The sequence below is a fragment of the Camarhynchus parvulus genome, chromosome 24 (genome assembly GCF_901933205.1).
Source record: "Camarhynchus parvulus chromosome 24, STF_HiC, whole genome shotgun sequence".
In the NCBI taxonomy this organism is placed as follows: domain Eukaryota; kingdom Metazoa; phylum Chordata; class Aves; order Passeriformes; family Thraupidae; genus Camarhynchus; species Camarhynchus parvulus.
Genome location: NC_044594.1, coordinates 2421417 through 2437674, shown reverse-complemented (window position 1 = coordinate 2437674; position 16258 = coordinate 2421417). Strand labels below are relative to the sequence as shown.

The 16258-nt window shown below is 48.7% G+C and overlaps 2 protein-coding genes across 4 annotated transcripts; both read right to left on the bottom strand.

Annotated features, from left to right (window-relative positions):
* Nucleotides 1-321: 321 nt before the first annotated feature.
* Nucleotides 322-6573, bottom strand: LOC115913055 (TLC domain-containing protein 5-like). Of its 3 annotated transcripts, none has more exons than XM_030964919.1 (3): nt 6496-6573; nt 4268-4472; nt 322-3653 (listed from the first exon to the last, which is right to left on the bottom strand). In XM_030964919.1, exons 2-3 carry the CDS (start codon nt 4464-4466, stop codon nt 3115-3117), a joined length of 738 nt encoding a protein of 245 aa, XP_030820779.1. In that variant the 5' UTR covers nt 4467-4472; nt 6496-6573; the 3' UTR covers nt 322-3114. The 3 variants fall into 3 exon arrangements, with proteins under 3 accessions (XP_030820779.1, XP_030820780.1, XP_030820781.1); XM_030964920.1 differs by lacking the exon at nt 6496-6573 and adding an exon at nt 6248-6480; XM_030964921.1 differs by lacking the exon at nt 6496-6573 and adding an exon at nt 6260-6272.
* Nucleotides 6574-10829: 4256 nt separating this feature from the next.
* Nucleotides 10830-12495, bottom strand: TLCD5 (TLC domain containing 5). The gene is made up of 3 exons (XM_030965000.1): nt 12414-12495; nt 11939-12135; nt 10830-11332 (listed from the first exon to the last, which is right to left on the bottom strand). The coding sequence occupies exons 2-3, from the start codon at nt 12132-12134 to the stop codon at nt 10830-10832; spliced, it is 699 nt and encodes a 232-aa protein (XP_030820860.1). The 5' UTR covers nt 12135; nt 12414-12495.
* Between the last annotated feature and the right edge of the window lie 3763 nt (nt 12496-16258).

The following is a 16258-nucleotide window of genomic DNA, read 5'->3' as shown; positions in this document are numbered from 1 at the left end:
TCTGTGGCCATCAGCAAGCAGAGAGGCTGTTTACCAACACACCAGCACAGGGCTTTCCTAGGCAATAATAGTAACTTATGATTGGGAAGAGCTCACAGTGTGGAAACACAGGAGAAGCTTCTCCTGTGCCATCCAGGACATGGAAAACAAAGAGAATATTTTCGCTCCATCCATCATTTTCGCACTGAACCACTGAATCTTTGAGGTTGAAAAAGATTCAAGTTGAAAAGATTTTCTGAAAAGCCCTCCAGAACCATCCAGTGCAACTTGTGACTTAAGAGTAGCACCCAAACAGAGAAAGCCAATTCCTCATATAATTAAATAAGCTTTATTTTTATAAAACATAATACAAAGCATCTACACCATTCACTGGTGGAACATTAGTTGCTATTACACAGTAATTCAGACACAAGTTATTATTTCACACTAGTTCTGCAGTTTCCTCTCTCAGTTTGCTCTAGCCGCTATGGACTAGCCTGAGGACAGGTCCCACCCTGTGCTCCACAGCTTGGAATTTGTACTTTTGGGTCTGTGATTCTATGCTGGAGCCCACTAAATGGGCTGTGAGGCCTTGCTGTGCCTCATAAAGCCATTTCTAATTGCCCTTTTGTTTCCTTGTTTACTCTCTAAAGCCTCAGAGCTGAGCAGTGCTCTCCGGCTTCCAACCAAGCTTCCCCCCTGTTCAGAAAAGGGGGGGAAACCTTTTCTGGTTTCCCAAACTCAAACCATTGTATTTCAAAATCTCTTCAAACCGGTGATTCACAGACACTGCAGTCACTGCCATCCTCACCCACCTGGGCAGGTAAGGGCTGGAACCCCAGAAAGCTGCACCCCAACCCTCAGCAAAGCTCAGAGCCCAAACCCCCAGGGCTGCTCTGAAAACTCTTTACAGTGGGCACCTCAGCAGCAAGGACCAGCCTGTTTTCACCTCCAGGACCTGCTTTCACCTCCAGGACCTGTTTTCACCTGCATTCCTGCAGGAGCTGCTGCTGCAAGCCCTCACTCCCTGCTCAGGCCAGTGGCTGAGACTCTTTTGGCTCCAGATTCCTGCACTGCTGACCAGGGAAAAGCCAGCAGAGACCTTTCCCTCAGCTTGGGGCTGGCTGGGAGGATGCAGCTGACCTTTATGAGCACGTCCAGCTCACTCCCTGCGACTCCTGCCCTTGAGCACCTTTGCAAGACACCTCACTCCTGCTTTTGGGACGTTGGGAAGTGCCCAGCTCAGGTGACAAAGCGCCGCTGATGGCTCACAGCAGGAAGTGCTGCACTCAAAGCAACTTTTAGACAGCACAGCCTGACACAAACCACCCAGAATCCATCAAAGGTGGCTTGGTGCTAAATGGAAACACCCTATGAGGTAGGTAAGACTGGACCCACTTCCCAGAGTGGGTTAATTTGAGGCAAAAAGGCTCCTGGATGTGCTCAACAGAACAGCAGAGCTGGGAAAAAGAACCAGCAAGCCCCAACCAGCCCTTCTGGTCTCCTTTCAAGGCTTGAGAGTGCTGGATGGGTCAGGTTTCCTCTCCAGGACCAGCTCATCAGTTGGCTCTGCTCATCTGAAGGGGTTTTTTGGGGTTTCTTCAGGTCTTTGGCTGCAGCAAGCAAGGCTCAAGCAAAAGGGGGCACCTGAGCTGCACTGGAGGCTCAAAGGAAATGCTCAAAATCGCAGCAAAAACAAAGGAGCAGCTTAAGGACATGCAATGAAATAAACTCCAGAAGCTGCCAGCTGGGCATTGTTTTTCCCTACAAATGGGACTTGGATAAGTATTGCTTATTTTTCTCCCAGTCAGGTTTATTTTTGCTTTAAAAAGACCAGATTCTGGGCCTCTCATTTCTTTAATGACTGAGCTGTAAAATAAATCTCTCTGACCCTCTAAATGTTCACTTTTCTGAAGTGACTCATACCCAGTCAGAGGGAAATCAAAGCCCAGGGGTCAAGGCATCAGTTCAGATGAAGGAGAGCCAAGGTCAGTCTGTGGCTTCCACGGGGCAGATTCTGGGCAACCAGAAATCCCAGTTTGGATTTGGGGCATAGAAGAGGGAATTTGGGTGTTCTGGAGACAAAATCAGGGCTTGGCTCATCAGCAAGAAAACCCCTTGGCAAATCCTGATGGGGCTTCTCAAAGTGGAGTGTGCTGGTTACCCAAGGAGCTAAAAGCAGCGTTTGTAGGGGAGTTTTAACAGTCAGGGAAGAAGAGGGAAAAATCTGGAAAAATTTTCCCTTCTGGGTCTGTGTCTTTGGGTGTATTCACAGAGCACCTAGTCCTGTAATTAGGCAGTGCTGATTAGAGCTAGGTTCTGGACACTACAGAAAATAAGTTATCAATATGTTAATGAATAAGTTATTAAAAGGAGTTAGAAAGGGTAGGAAACAACAACCTACCTAAAATACTGCTTTTTCTAGAGTCTCGCTCTAGCTCGACCACCAAAGTCGTTTCTCCCAAGGGAAACACAGGAATGATGAACCAAGTGCAGATAACAACCATCACTTTTTTTCATATAGCACCTCTCAAGTAAAAATCTGAAAGTGCATAACAGATGGAGCAGCTCCACCTCCCCCAAGTCACAGAGGGGGAATGAGGCACAGAGTTCCAGTTGTGAGACTTGCCCAAGGTCACACAACGAGGTGGTGGAAGAGCCAGGAATCCCAGCTTGGATGCAACGCTAGAACACTTCTTCCACCAGCATGGAGAGCCACTTTAGCTGCCTAGACTGCACAGAGACCTAGCATCACCTCCTCCTCTCTTCTAAGATCCTGAAGGAGCTGGCTACACATCACTATTTACACCTGCACTGCTGGACTAGCCATGGTTAGTCTATAAAATTAGCCCTTCTTTCCTTCCACATCACTATTTACACCTGCACTGCTGGACTAGCCATGGTTAGTCTATAAAATTAGCCCTTCTTTCCCTCCTCGTTCAGGCTGTGCACACCATGCCAGCCTCTGCCCAGTGAATCCATGGCATAGCTCCATGGCTTTCAGTGGAGTTAGGCCAGGGATAAATTTGGCTCCAGATCTGCTAACGTGCGTTGGCTCCTCTCCCTCCAGCAGCATTTCAGGCACCATCCCCTCCTTGCCAGCCCATGAACTCGAGGAATTCTGCTCATCCTCCATCAGTGGCCTTTGAGGTGCCCGTTGGTTTTGCAGCCCAGCTCGCGGCTCCTGCGGCTCCTCCAGGCCTGGTACTTGCTGATGCTCTTCCTCCTGGCGAAGCGGCAGATGCTGACCATGAACACCCAGGACACCACGTACATGACCACCCCTCCCAGCTTGATGTACCAGCGGGGCCTGGGCGAGGCCAGCTCGCAGTACATCAGCCAGGCCCCCACGCCGATGCGCACGCCCGTGAAGAGCACCACGAAGAGGAAATCCACCAGGTCGCCCGTGAAGGTGTGGTAGCGACCCAGCTCCTTGAGGAACCAGCGGGCCTGCAGCAGGGGGTTGGTGATCTCGCTGCCGAAGATGACGGCATTGACGTCGCCGGCCGACTCGCCCAGCGCCAAGGAGGCGGCGATGCCCACGATGCTGACCAGGTGGTGGGCCAGCATCAGGGCACCCTCCGTCTGGAAGTACACGCACCAGCACAGGTCAAAAATGAAGTAGCCCAAGCTAAGGCACAGCCCGTGCACCTGAAGGGTTGTGTTGGGTGACCCTGAAAGGTAAAAATAGAGATTTAAAGTGTGGAGGTGTGTCGCAGACATCTTTTATGGAAAATCCTTTCCTTAGGATTTTTCTTCCTGAGAAGCTGAGACGCCTCAGGAACAAATTGTAAACAATGGTTATCTGCTGCTGTGGAATGCAACAGGTGCATCTGCGATTGGCCCATGTTGGATGCTTGTAATTAATGGCCAATCACAGTCTGGCTGTCTCAGACTCTCTGGTCAGTCACAAGATTTTATTATCATTCCATTCCTTTCCTTGCTGGCCTTCTGATGTCTCCTTTCTTTTTTCTTTTAATATACTCTTAGTATATAATTTTCTTTTAACATAATATATATCATAAAATAATAAATCAGCCTTCTGAAACATGGAGTCAGATTCTCATCTCTTCCCTTGTTGGGGTTGCCTGCAAATTCCACATTTGGTGACCCCGAGTGAGGAACATTACCACAGCAAAACACAGTACCAGGCTCTCCATTCCTCTCCATTCCTCTGGGGCTGTCCACCACAAAGCAGCTGAGATATCACTGCAGGCACCATCCCTCAAGTGGGCTGGCGACTGAGGAGAAGCCCAGGGGAGGTGGGATCGTGGATTTCCTCACTCACCTGGGTGGCTCAGGGGCCAGGGGCCGTCGATGAAGCCGATGTAGGCAGACAGACAGGTGGCCAGGATGCCGTGGGTCAGGGTGACCAGCCTGCAGCTCCACTCGAGGTTCCGGTGCCGGTAGCGGTGGCAGAACCACTTGTAGAGGCAGAACCAGGCCAGCAGGCTGCAGGCTGCACGCAGGGGCAGTGGGAACAGCATCCTGGCCTGGGAAGAGCAGGACACGAGGGATCAGATGGACAAAGTGAGAGGAGGTCGAGCCTGTGGCAGTGTCAGCTTTGCTCCCTAACCATCCCGGCCCCGAGTGTGCAGAGCTGCTCCTGATGGGGCTGCTTGCTCCTGGCACATTTTCTATGTGTGAAAACCACTTTATTCTCCTCACTGCAAGCCTCATGTCATCCTTACTGGCACCAAAACCTCCAAATCTTTTTGGACGCAAAAGAATAAGAATCTATGCCTATAAAGATGTCTTTTTTCAGCAGGATTTCTTTTATACATCTTCCCTCCCACACACTGTGCAATAATCTCTCAAACAAGCAAAAGACAAATTGCCAGAACAAAACTACAGCACATAAACACTTGTGGATGCTGCTGAAACCCTCCAAACACACATTACTCTATTCTACACCTTGTTCATACAATGCCTTCCCATGGCATGTGTTCATATAATGCCTTCCCATGAAATGAGCATTGCAGCTGAGTCAGGCTTTGGGACACAGGAGTTTCCAGTTGTGCCAAAGCTGCCCTGGTACTGCTGCCCAGCTCTGGGGAGCACCAGAGGGACTGCACGGGATGAGGAGTCAGAGCTGCAAAGCCCAACCTTCCTGTCTGGCCTGTTGGAGCATTCCCAGGCATGACTGGAGGCTGGCTAAACAAAACCATCGTGTTTTAATGGGCCTTGGGAACATGGGGAGATGAAACAGGGATGGGATTAACTGCTCTGAGCAGGCATTTCCATTCACATCCCTGCTGCTCCAGGTCCAGACTCAGAGCAGATGAGGAAGGGAGAATTCTGATGTGACAAAAGGGATTGACACTAGGAAGGCCAATATGATTTAAAAAGCAGCAATAATTACAGAACAATAAATAACAAATAATCCTATATAATAAATAACAAATAATTCTATATAATATACATATACACCATAAATTAACAAACAACATGCAATCACATATAAAATTATGTATTTTCCTATAAATTATTTTGTATTATATATTATTATGTATCTATACATAATATATATGATAATATCTATAATATCTGTTATGTTATAATATATACTATACCTATTATAATATATCTATATTATCTATGTATCCAATATCTATTATCTATCTATAATATATAATATAGATAGATATATAATTATAATTATACTATATATTACATAATATCTATAATATCTATGTATCTATGTATCCAATATCTATGTATCTATCAATATTATAATTTATAATATAAATAGATATATAATTTTTAGATATAATTATAATTATACTATATCTATTATATAATAACTATATTATCTATGTATCTATGTATCTAATATCTATTATCTATTATCTATATTATATTATAATATTATAATATATCTATACTATAATTATAAATTATAATATAGATATATATAAACATATATAATTTTATAAATATATATTTATAAAATATATATCTATAAATATATATTTTATATATTATATATTTATAATATATATAATTTATATATTTTTTATAAATATATATAATAGATATAAATATATATAATTTTATATTTATATACTATATAATTATAATTATACTATACTATATCTATTATATAATACCTATATTATCTGTGTGTATAATATCTATTATCTATGTATCTCTCTATATTATAATTTCTATCACCGGTAGCAATAAGGCCCTGAATGAAAGCAGCCTCTACAATAAACACACATGCCTAAAAACCCGGTGTGCAGAACACGCCGAAAACGATTCAAACCCGTACGGGCACCTCCGGCACAGCACCGTTATCCCGTTATCCACATTTTTTTTAGTCCAGGCGGGAAGATGGAGGAGCTCACGGACCGTACCGAGAGCAGAACCGCAGCCCCGGGGCGCCGCCTGCGCACACCCGGCCCGTCCTCCGCACCCCGCGGGATGCAGCGGCCCCGGCCCCATCGCACCGGGACGGGGACAGGGACGGGGACAAGGACAGGGACAGGGACAGGACCCTTCCCCAGCACCCACCTGCCGGGCCGCGCTGCCGGAGCCGCCCCGGATCACGGAGCGAGCGGCGGCGGCCGAGGGGCACCTGGCGGCCGGGAGGAGGGACCGCAGGGATGGGGATGGGGAGGAGGAGGAGGAGGAGGAGGGACGGCAGGGATGGGGATGGGGAGGAGGAGGAGGAGGGACGGGAGGAGGGAATAGGGGAGGCAGGATGGCAGGAAAGGCGATCCGCGGCACCACAGAGCATCCCTGGGAAGGGACACATTCCTGAGAAGGGTCACATCCCTGGGAATGCGGACATCTCTGGGAAGGGGGACATCCCTGGGAAGGGAACATCCCTGGGAAGGGGAACAGCCCTGGGAAGGGGAACAGCCCTGGGAAGGGGAACAGCCCTGGGAAGGGGAACAGCCCTGCCTTCCCTGCTGCGTCCTGGGATGCCCTGCGCTGGAAGGGATCCACCAGGATCGCGAGCTCAGCTCCTGCTCCTGCACCCCGACAATCCCACCCTGTACCTCAGAGAGGTGTCCCAAAGCTCCTGAGGCTCTTGGGGCCGTGCCCAGCACCCTCTATTCCCGATATCCAACCCAAATCTCCGCTGGCACAGCTCCAGCCTGTCCCTGATCCCAGAGATCAGCGCTCCCCCTGTGAGGAGGCTGCAGAACCCAAATTGTCCCCTCCAGGTGAAACCAGCCAGCTGCCATCAGCTTCTCCTCCTGTGTCCCCTCCTGCCACACCAGGTCGTGTCCCCACGGGGCAGCCCGGGGACACAGAAATCGGCGCCACACCCGCTGCAATCACCCGTGTGTGGCACAGAGATACAGCACAGAGCACACCCAGCCTTTGCTCTCCTCACTCCTGATGGGAACAGAACTTCTGCAGAGCTCCCTGGCAGGGCAGGCATCTCCATTCACATCCTGGTGCTTCTTCTCACTTGCAGACATTCAGCACTGCTCGTTCTCTCTGCTGCCTTCCACATCCCAAATTCCCATATTCCAGGTTTAAGCACGACACTAAAGCAGCTACAAAAGTTCCTCCACCTTTCATGAGTTACAGTCCAAACAACCTCTCACACCCAAAAAACGCAGGGTTGGTTTTTTCCTTCATCCCGTCAAGTTTTACCTTTCGAAACGCACAGGGTGGGAGTGGCTTGACCTGCCTTTTACAGCGCTCATAATTAGTGCTTTCAGCTGGGTATTCACCAAGATACAGATCTTACTTTTCCAGTTCAGGCCAGGTGCAGGTTCCTACTGCTCCAAAACGCTCATCCTCCTGCTATTTCAGCACTTCCTGGTGAGCATTTGTAGTGCATTTGTCTCTCTGACAAATCTGAGGTCTCATCTTGCCTCCCTCCACCTTTGCTGGGCCTCCAGTAGCCTCAGTAACACCTGAGCTGGAGCTGCTTTAATATTTAGCTTAGGACAAAGAAAAGCATGGACAGACAAGAGATTATGGGGCTGATGTTTTCACACTGGGAGCATGGGCAGGTGGAATATTAGGAAAATAAAATTCTTGGCTGTGAGGGTGATGGGGAGCTGGGATGGGATTCCCAGAGAAGCTGTGCCTGCCCTGGAAGTGCCCAAGGGTGTGGATGGGAGCACCCTGGGATGGAAGCAGGGGATTTTTGGGATGAGATGAGATGATCTTTAAGGTCCCATCCAACACAAACCATTCTGGGATTCTGTGAGCAGCCAGGAAGAAAACCAGAGATGTTCACAGTGGAGCACTCAGAGTCCTGACAAGGCACAGATCATTTCATGTGGGACACACAGAAGCTGTGGAGGTTTTTTGTAAACTTTGCATGGTGAGGTGCAAGGCAGCAAGTGAAACCATCTCCCCGTGGATTGTACCAGAAGTGAGGTGCAGCTTCCTACACCAATTTTCCTGTTTGCTTTGTGCAGAGTCAGCCATTTCAATGGGCTGCACTGGCTCGTTTGGCCTGCAGATGAACAGAGTTCAGCAAAACAGCTCAGGGCAGGAGCCTCTGCAGACAGTTGTTTGCACACTGCTGCCTCATTTAGTGCAGCCACAGCCCCCCTCTGCTCTCCTGGAGCTGTTCTAACCAGAGCTCACAGCACTGAAAAGCATCACAGGATGTATTTATTATCTTATCCACACTGGGTACAATTAAACAGGGAACAAACAAGAGCTGGAAGCCTCGGAGTTCAACAGAATGTTAGTAAAACTCAGCTTTTGTGGCTGTGAAAGCCCTCAGGGATATTTGACAGAAGAAAAGCAGGCGCCTCCATGAAAAAATCACATTGTTTGAAATAAGAAATACAATGGGCTAGTGGAGCTGGGTGATTTTCTAGCATCACATTAGAGGGTTCAGCACTAAACTTATCCTCAGGTGAGATTTGGCAGATGAGAACCTGAGGGCACTTATTTGACACCGAACCTCCCCACGTAACTCTGGTTGCACAAAAGCAGTCTGGGTGCCCTGGGATACTCTCCAGTACTGTCCTTCAGCTGAAAGAAGAGGTTTTTTCTCATTGAAAGCCAATCCACGCTCTCCTCAACTCCACACAGCAGATCCCTGGCCCAGCAGTAGCAGAAACAAGCAGAACCAGCCACTCAGTGGTGACTTAGGACATCTTCTAACCCCCAAGATGTTCTCATGCTTTTGATTTCTTCTCCAAAAACAACCACAGACAAGCTACCCTGCAATTCTTATGAACTGGGCATTGCCCCAGTGAAACCAGAGAGGCAGAGAAAAAACCACCCTGGGATGGAGGAGGCCACAGCCAGAATTTAATTATTCTTGTGTCCAGCAGGAGCAAACCCCTCAGTCTGGGGGCTCCTAATCCCTCTGCAGCACTGAATCCTTGGCAGAGCAGGTTGTGGGTGCCTTGCTCACAAACCTGAGCCTCACAGCTCCAGCCTGGGCTCATTTCCTCCACAGCCCTCTCCTTCCTGAGCTGCACAAAGGGAATGCTCCAGCGCCTTTGGCATCCTCAGCCTTCCCCTCAAGCCCCTTGGCCTCAGCTGCCTCCGCAAGACCAGAACAAAAGAACATCACAGCCATCGGTTCTTTTTCAAAGGAGAACATGTTTTTATTAGGAGTTCCATGACTCAGAGGAGTTTTTGGAAGGAACACAGAGAGCCTGGCAGGTGCCCACACCTCAGGAGGCCACTCTGGCTCCTGCTTTCCCAAAAATATTGGCCCAGGGACTTGCCTGGGTTCACAGCTGCAATGCCTTCAGTGGATGTGCCCAGAGTGAGGTTATTTCAGGTTATTTTTTAATCTCTCCAGACACCTTGAGGAGCCCCAGCCACAGGCTGATATCTGCCCTGAACAGAGCCAAATTCAGTGAGATAAAGGCAGTGGAGGAGCTGCATCCCCACTGCTCCCCTCCCTCACCTCTGCATTTGCTTCTCAGCTCTCAGCGAGGCTTTTGGAGGAGGCTAAATCTGAACTGTGTCCTTGAACAGAGGGAAATTCACATTAAAACCCCAGGGAAAAGGTCAGAACACGATTCTGAGAGGTAAAGAAAACGAGAGAACTGTTCCATGCTCTGAGACCTGCTGGAAATAATCACATTTTTGACTCATTAGCCATGAATTCAGTTTACAAATGAGCCAACCCCAGAACAGAAAGAGCATCCAGGGTGACTCTTCACCATCCTCCCTCTCCCACAAAAACCCTGATTATTCTTCTTAACCAATCCCAGCCTAGGCCAGCACCTGCTGATGGAGTTTATTGGCACAATCTAATTCCTGACTCTTGTTTGTGAGGGCCTGAGTCAGTCCCAGAGAAATCACTCTGCTCTGAGATCAGCACCCAATGGAAGTGTTAAAAAAAGGAGTAAAGGAAATGTGTCATTAAAAACAAGGAGGTAAAACACTGCCTCACCTTGAGTACCATCACTTCACACTCAAAGGACAACTCCACTACACCCCTGCAAGCACTTCAGTCTTGCTCAGAGTCTTTCACTCGAGTGTTTAGCCAAGCACATTGTCCAAATCCAGGATTATTAAGGAGGGTGAGGATCAGGAAATCTTTGCCAGGTCATGCCCCTTACCCAGTCCCACTGGCAGGAAAATGGGATTTTTTCTCTATTCTGCATCGGAAATGAGGACAGAACATACAGACTGTGCAATAATTGGTTGCAGACTGATCATATCTGGCGTTGCTGGAGAACTCAGGGAATCAGTGCCAGGCTCCTCCGTCTCCACTCAAATCCTTCTTCTCTCAGCTGTTCCATGTTCCTAGCACCGATCCATCTCCCCCAGGGGCAGCAGAAAGTCAATTCCATGTCATTTTAGGAGTTCTTTTCACGGGAACAAGCTCCAGCAGCCAGGGGATCATCCTCTACAACCCATTAACGAGCAGCCAAGAAGTTTCCACAGGTGCACTCCTACTCCTGAAGGGATCGTGCGTCCACTGAAGGGGCTTTTCTCCGCAATTTCCTCCTCACAAAGCGACAAATTTCAACCATGAACCCCAAGGACACCACGTACATGGCCAGGCCCCCAGCCTTGAGGAGCCAGTTGGGTTCTGGGGACGTCACCATGCCATACATGATCCACGCTCCCGCCCCGATCCGCAGCGCCAGGAAGAGCAGCACGAAGAGGAAATCCACCAGTTTGCCCAGGGGAGTGTGGTAGGAGCCCATTTCCCTGAGGAACCAGCGGGTCTGCAGCAGGGGGTTGGTGATTTCACTGACAAACACCACGGCGTTCACCTCCGTGGCGGATTTGCCCAGCCCCAGCACCAGGATCATGCCGCAGATGCTCAGGGTGTGGTGGAGCAGCATCAGGTCCCCCTCGGTCTGGAAGTACAGGCACCAGCCCAGGTCAAAGATGAAGTAGCCCAAGGTCAGGGACAGCACGTGGATCTGGAGGGGGGTGTTTGGTGAACCTGGAATGGAAGGTGTGCGTAAGCTTGGGGTTTTATTTAAGATTTTTCTATTTTAAGATTTTCTATTTTTCTGCTTTATAGATCAGTACAGGTCGATTGTGCTTCTCTGCTCCTGAATTTCCAGCCTTATCCAAGTGCCAGGAATCAGGTGGCACTATTAGGTGGCAATATTTGGTTCTGCTTCCCCTTCACACCCATCCCATCCTGCCCCATCGCTGCTTCCCTTCTCCTTCCAGCCTTTTAGGAAAGCCAAACCTCCATCAGCAGCACTATCTGAGATTTAACGCCAGAAACCAGCCAGCAAAACCTTACAGCTGAATTTCAGGAGTTATTACACCCTTCAAGATGTGAAAGCACTTTGTTCTCCATGCTTTGCTACACCTGATGCTGCAATAAACTCAAGCTGCCAACCTGGAAACTTCCAATTCCTACATGGACAAGCCAAAAAAAAAAAATAAAATAATAAAAGGATGAACAGTGAGAAGTGGTGGGAAAAGAAACAGTGGAATTAGACAAAATTTGGCCCCTAACACGCAGCTGTGAGAGGAGAGGAAATCAGCCCCTACGTCCACCTGTGACAGGGTGAGGGTGAGATTCCAAACATACCTGCGTGGGTCAGGGGCCAGGGGCCATCCAGGAACATGACATAGCCGGAGAGGCAGGTGACAATGAGCCCGTGCAGGAGGGTCACCAGGCGACAGCTCCACTTGCAGGAACGCTGCCTGTTCCAGCGGCAGAGGCAGCTGTAGAGACACAGCCAGGCGACAAAGCTGCAGCTCACCTCCAGGACGATGGGAACCATCCTGCTGGACACGGAGGGACAGCGTGAGCAGGGCAGAAAGCCGTGCTCACCCCGACCACCCAGCACATCCCTGGAAATCCCGGATAGGGTGGAGAAAAACCCTACAAAAAGCAGAATAAACCCGGTCCCCCTGCCGTGAGCGCCGTCTCCAAATTTCCCCAACGGGAAAACAAACTACAACTGCAACCCTCCCGCTGCCTGAGGGTGCTTTGGCAGCGGGAGGGAGCAGACCCCATCCCCATCCCGGCACGGGGGTACCCGAGATCCGCAAATCCTCACCCCGCTCCGGCCCTGCGCTCCCGGGACCTGCGCCCGGCTGGGGCTGCCCGGGCGGGGAGGCGGTGCTGGCGCTCCCGGAGCTTTTTATCGTCCCTGCCCAGCCTTTTCCAGCCCTGCCCAGCCCAGCTCTGCCCGGCCCTGCCCGGCCCGGCCCCCTCCGCATCCCCCGAGGATGCTCCGCCGCATCCCCGCGGGCTCAGCCCCGCTGTCCCTGGCCCGGGGCTCGCAGCTCCTCTCCGAGCATCCCTTTCCGCCCCCGGGGCAGGACCAGGGCCGGGCAGGGCGGGCAGGGAAGGGGAACGGGGCGGGGGAAGCGGGAACAAGCGCTCGGTACCTCCGCCCAGCCTCGGCTCGCCCGGCTGGAGCCGTCCCGGAGAGCGCCCAGACTTTATTTTGGCTGGGCGTTTTCCTCTCTGGTGGTGGAGAATAAAGCTGGATCAGGCTGGATGGGAGGTGCTGGTGCTCTTTACCTTCTTTTCTTCCTTTTTTTTTTTTTTAATTTTATTATTTTGCCGAGTGTCCTGGAGTCTTCTTTCAATCTTTCTCTCAGATGGGAGTACAGGGAGCACCTTTGTGCAGATTGCAGGGAGGGGAGGATGAGGAGGGACTCAGAGGTGATGGAGAATAAAGCTGGATCAGGCTGGATGGGTGGTGCTGGTGCTCTTTATCTTTTCTCCCTTTTATTTTTATTTTCTATTGTTTTGCCGAGTGTCCTGGAGTCTTCTTCCAGCCTCTCTCCCAGGGAGCGCCTTTGTGCGGAGTGCAGGGAGGGGAGGATGAGGAGGGACTCGGAGGGTTCGGGGCGGGCTGGGAGTGGTGCCGGACACTCGGTGCTCAGGGAGATGTGACACACAACGTGCAGAACAGGATGAGTGAGCCAGTTAATTCCTGAATTAACTTCAAGAGCTGAGCCGGGGCCAGGTTCATGGCTGGGAGTGAGTAACCAGGACACGGCTGTGCTTCTCCCAAGCCCTGCCAGCCACGGTGTCAGCACTGTGTCATCCCTGACTCAGTTTGCTTTAAAATCTGATACTGTGTCCCCCAAACAACCCAAATTTCCCCTGCAGCCGGAGCTCTGCGCTGGGAGTGAATCCACTGAGAGCACAAGAGCCTTTCCAGGTGAGATCTGCCATGTGTGCTGCACTCCAGGGATGCTCCTGTGAGTTATTCACTCAAATATCCTTTTAATTGTATTGTAGATTATAGGTTGCTCTTATATTTGAGCTAAAACTTGCTGATTTTTGTCTCCTTTTCTGGCATTTTGAAGCATTTCTCCCCCTTCCCAGTGAGATCTGCCATGTGTGCTGCACTCCATGGGATGCTCCTGTGAGTTATTCACTCCAATATCCTTTTAATTGGATCATAGATTATAGGTTGCTCTTATATTTGAGCTAAAACTTGCTGATTTTTGTCTCCTTTTCCAGCACAGAGAAAAGGGGGTCCCACTGCAGTTTGAACATCCATAAAGCTGAGCCTGAATTTAAGCTAAAATGTTTTATTGGACGGTTAAGATCCATTCCAATTCTACCAGAGCTGGAAATCCCGAGGCTGTGAGCATCAGGAATGATGAGAGACCTTGGTGGCATCATTCAGGCGCTGAGAAATGCTCAAAATGTCCCTTCAGACCACAAGGAAACCTGGGCATGACAAGGAATATTCTCCCACCTTTCTTCACAGGTGGAAATCAGAGGAGGAAAGAAATGAATGAACAATAAAAAAAAATTAAATACCAACAAAAATTCGTCCATTTTCCAATTCACCCCAGCCTTGCTTGAAGTTGGGCAGTGCTAATGTCAATTTATGAGGTAGCCCAGCCACAGCAGCTCTCCTTGGAGAGGAGCAGGCACAGGGAGCACAGAGATGCTCCAGGCACATTCCCTGGGGAATATTCCCCCAGCTTCCACTCCCTCTCCTCCCAGGTGGAAATCAGAGGAGGAAAGAAATAAATGAAAATTAAAAAAAAATTAAATAACAACAAAAATTCGTTCATTTTCCAGTTCTCCCCAGCCTTGCTTGAAGTTGGGAAGTGCAAAATGTCGATTGATGAGGTAGCCCAGGCACAGCAGCTCTCCTTGGAGAGGGGAAGATGCTCCAGGCACAGCTCAGGAGGTCACCGAGTTCCCACAGGGAGCAGTTGCTCCCTGCATTGTTCCTTGTGGCCGTGGGAGGTGACTCCTGCTCCTGGAAAGCTGGAATTTCCTGCTCTGTTGATCTGGAATCCCTCAGATGCTCCCCTGCGAGGCTGGAAGCGTTCCTGGGCGCCAGGGGAACGAAGCTCCTTCCCCTTCCAGCTGGAGCTTTTTGTGGAGCAAACAAACTGCTGGTGTTTGTTTTCCCACTCGGGGCCAGTTTATCAATAAATCCCAGGGATTTGTCGTTGTGTTTATAAACTTTGGGGAGGAGATGAACCCTCAGGATGTTTTTGCACAACGCCTGGCACAGCTTGGCCTTGATCTCAGCGGAAATATTCACGTGCAGGTGCTGTTATTCAGCTTTTAACACATTGGTGGTTTCACTCCCAGTTTTGTTTTTGTTTTTGTTTTTGGTTTTTTTTTTTGGAATATTATTCCAAAATTCGTGCAGGTGGGAGAAAATGACTTGGAGGAATTCCTGAGAACCAAATGGAATGGTTTGGAACAGAAGCCAAATTTGGATTTTAATGTATCTTCTCAAGGCTCTAAGAGCATGGGGATGTACAGTAAATTGTAAACAGATTATTGGAAATAGCTGATTTAATTTTATTTTTGATCCCTTTTGATCAAGGGGCTCACAAACCTCTGCAAGCCTGGACCAAGTCACTTGACTCTGAAGGCAAAATACAAATTACAGCTCAGCTCCCAGGAGTTAATTCAGGAATTCCTGGGTGAAACATGCAGGCCGAGGTTATGAAGACAATCAGAGCTCACTGTTGAATGGATTGCTGATAATCTATGAAATAATTTGAGATTTTCACAGTGGAAACAAGCTGGAAACTACAGCAGTGCTGAGGTTTGGGTTAATAAATGTCCTGGGTGATGGGCGGCAGGAGAATCAGCTGTGATGTTCATCATGCCCCAAATTCTGCTGTTTGGCACAAATTGAGCACTGGGAGAAGGAAATTGGATTTTCATTACCATTGCCTATCAGGGATCAAGTCCTTTCTCCAAGGTCATGCAGGAAGTGAAATAAGACAGAGTGGCCCAAAGGTTCAGATGGGTGTTTGAATTTGTCCTTATCTGCTAATCTTAAATACCCATATCAGCCAAAATTAATTAAAAATAAAGGAGACATAGGAGTGGAATTGTAACCATAATTTTCCTGGTGGCAGGCTGTGAAAATTGACTTTTCCTTTGGAATCTCGTGGAATTCCCAAGCACTTGCACACACCAACCTCAAGCAATACTACATGAACACAAAAACAGAGAACAGAAAATAAATTCCTTACAGCTCAAAGACCAGAGGGCATCTCAATAATAGCTTGTTATTAAAAACAAAAAAAAAGAGAAAATAAATAAAAAAGAAAAGGTCAAGACTCATTTTCATCCCATTCATTTGTGTAAATCAACACAAATCACAGTTTCCCCCAGGGTTTCCAGCAATAACAAGACCTGGACACAAGTTTTGCAAAAGACAATTTTTTTTTTGGTTGTTTGTTGTTTTTTTTTTTTTTTAAAGGAAAAAATAAGAAGGCTCTAAAATACTTAATTAAAAAAAAAGGAAGAAAAAAAACAAAACAAAACAAAAAGCACCTTTAGAAAGGGAGCAGGAGCAAAGCAAGTGGATGGGGAGCCTGGGGGCAAGCCAAGGCTCCCACCCAGCCACGGGGCTGCGGTGAAATGAACTCAAACCTCGGCTCAGTTTGGGGG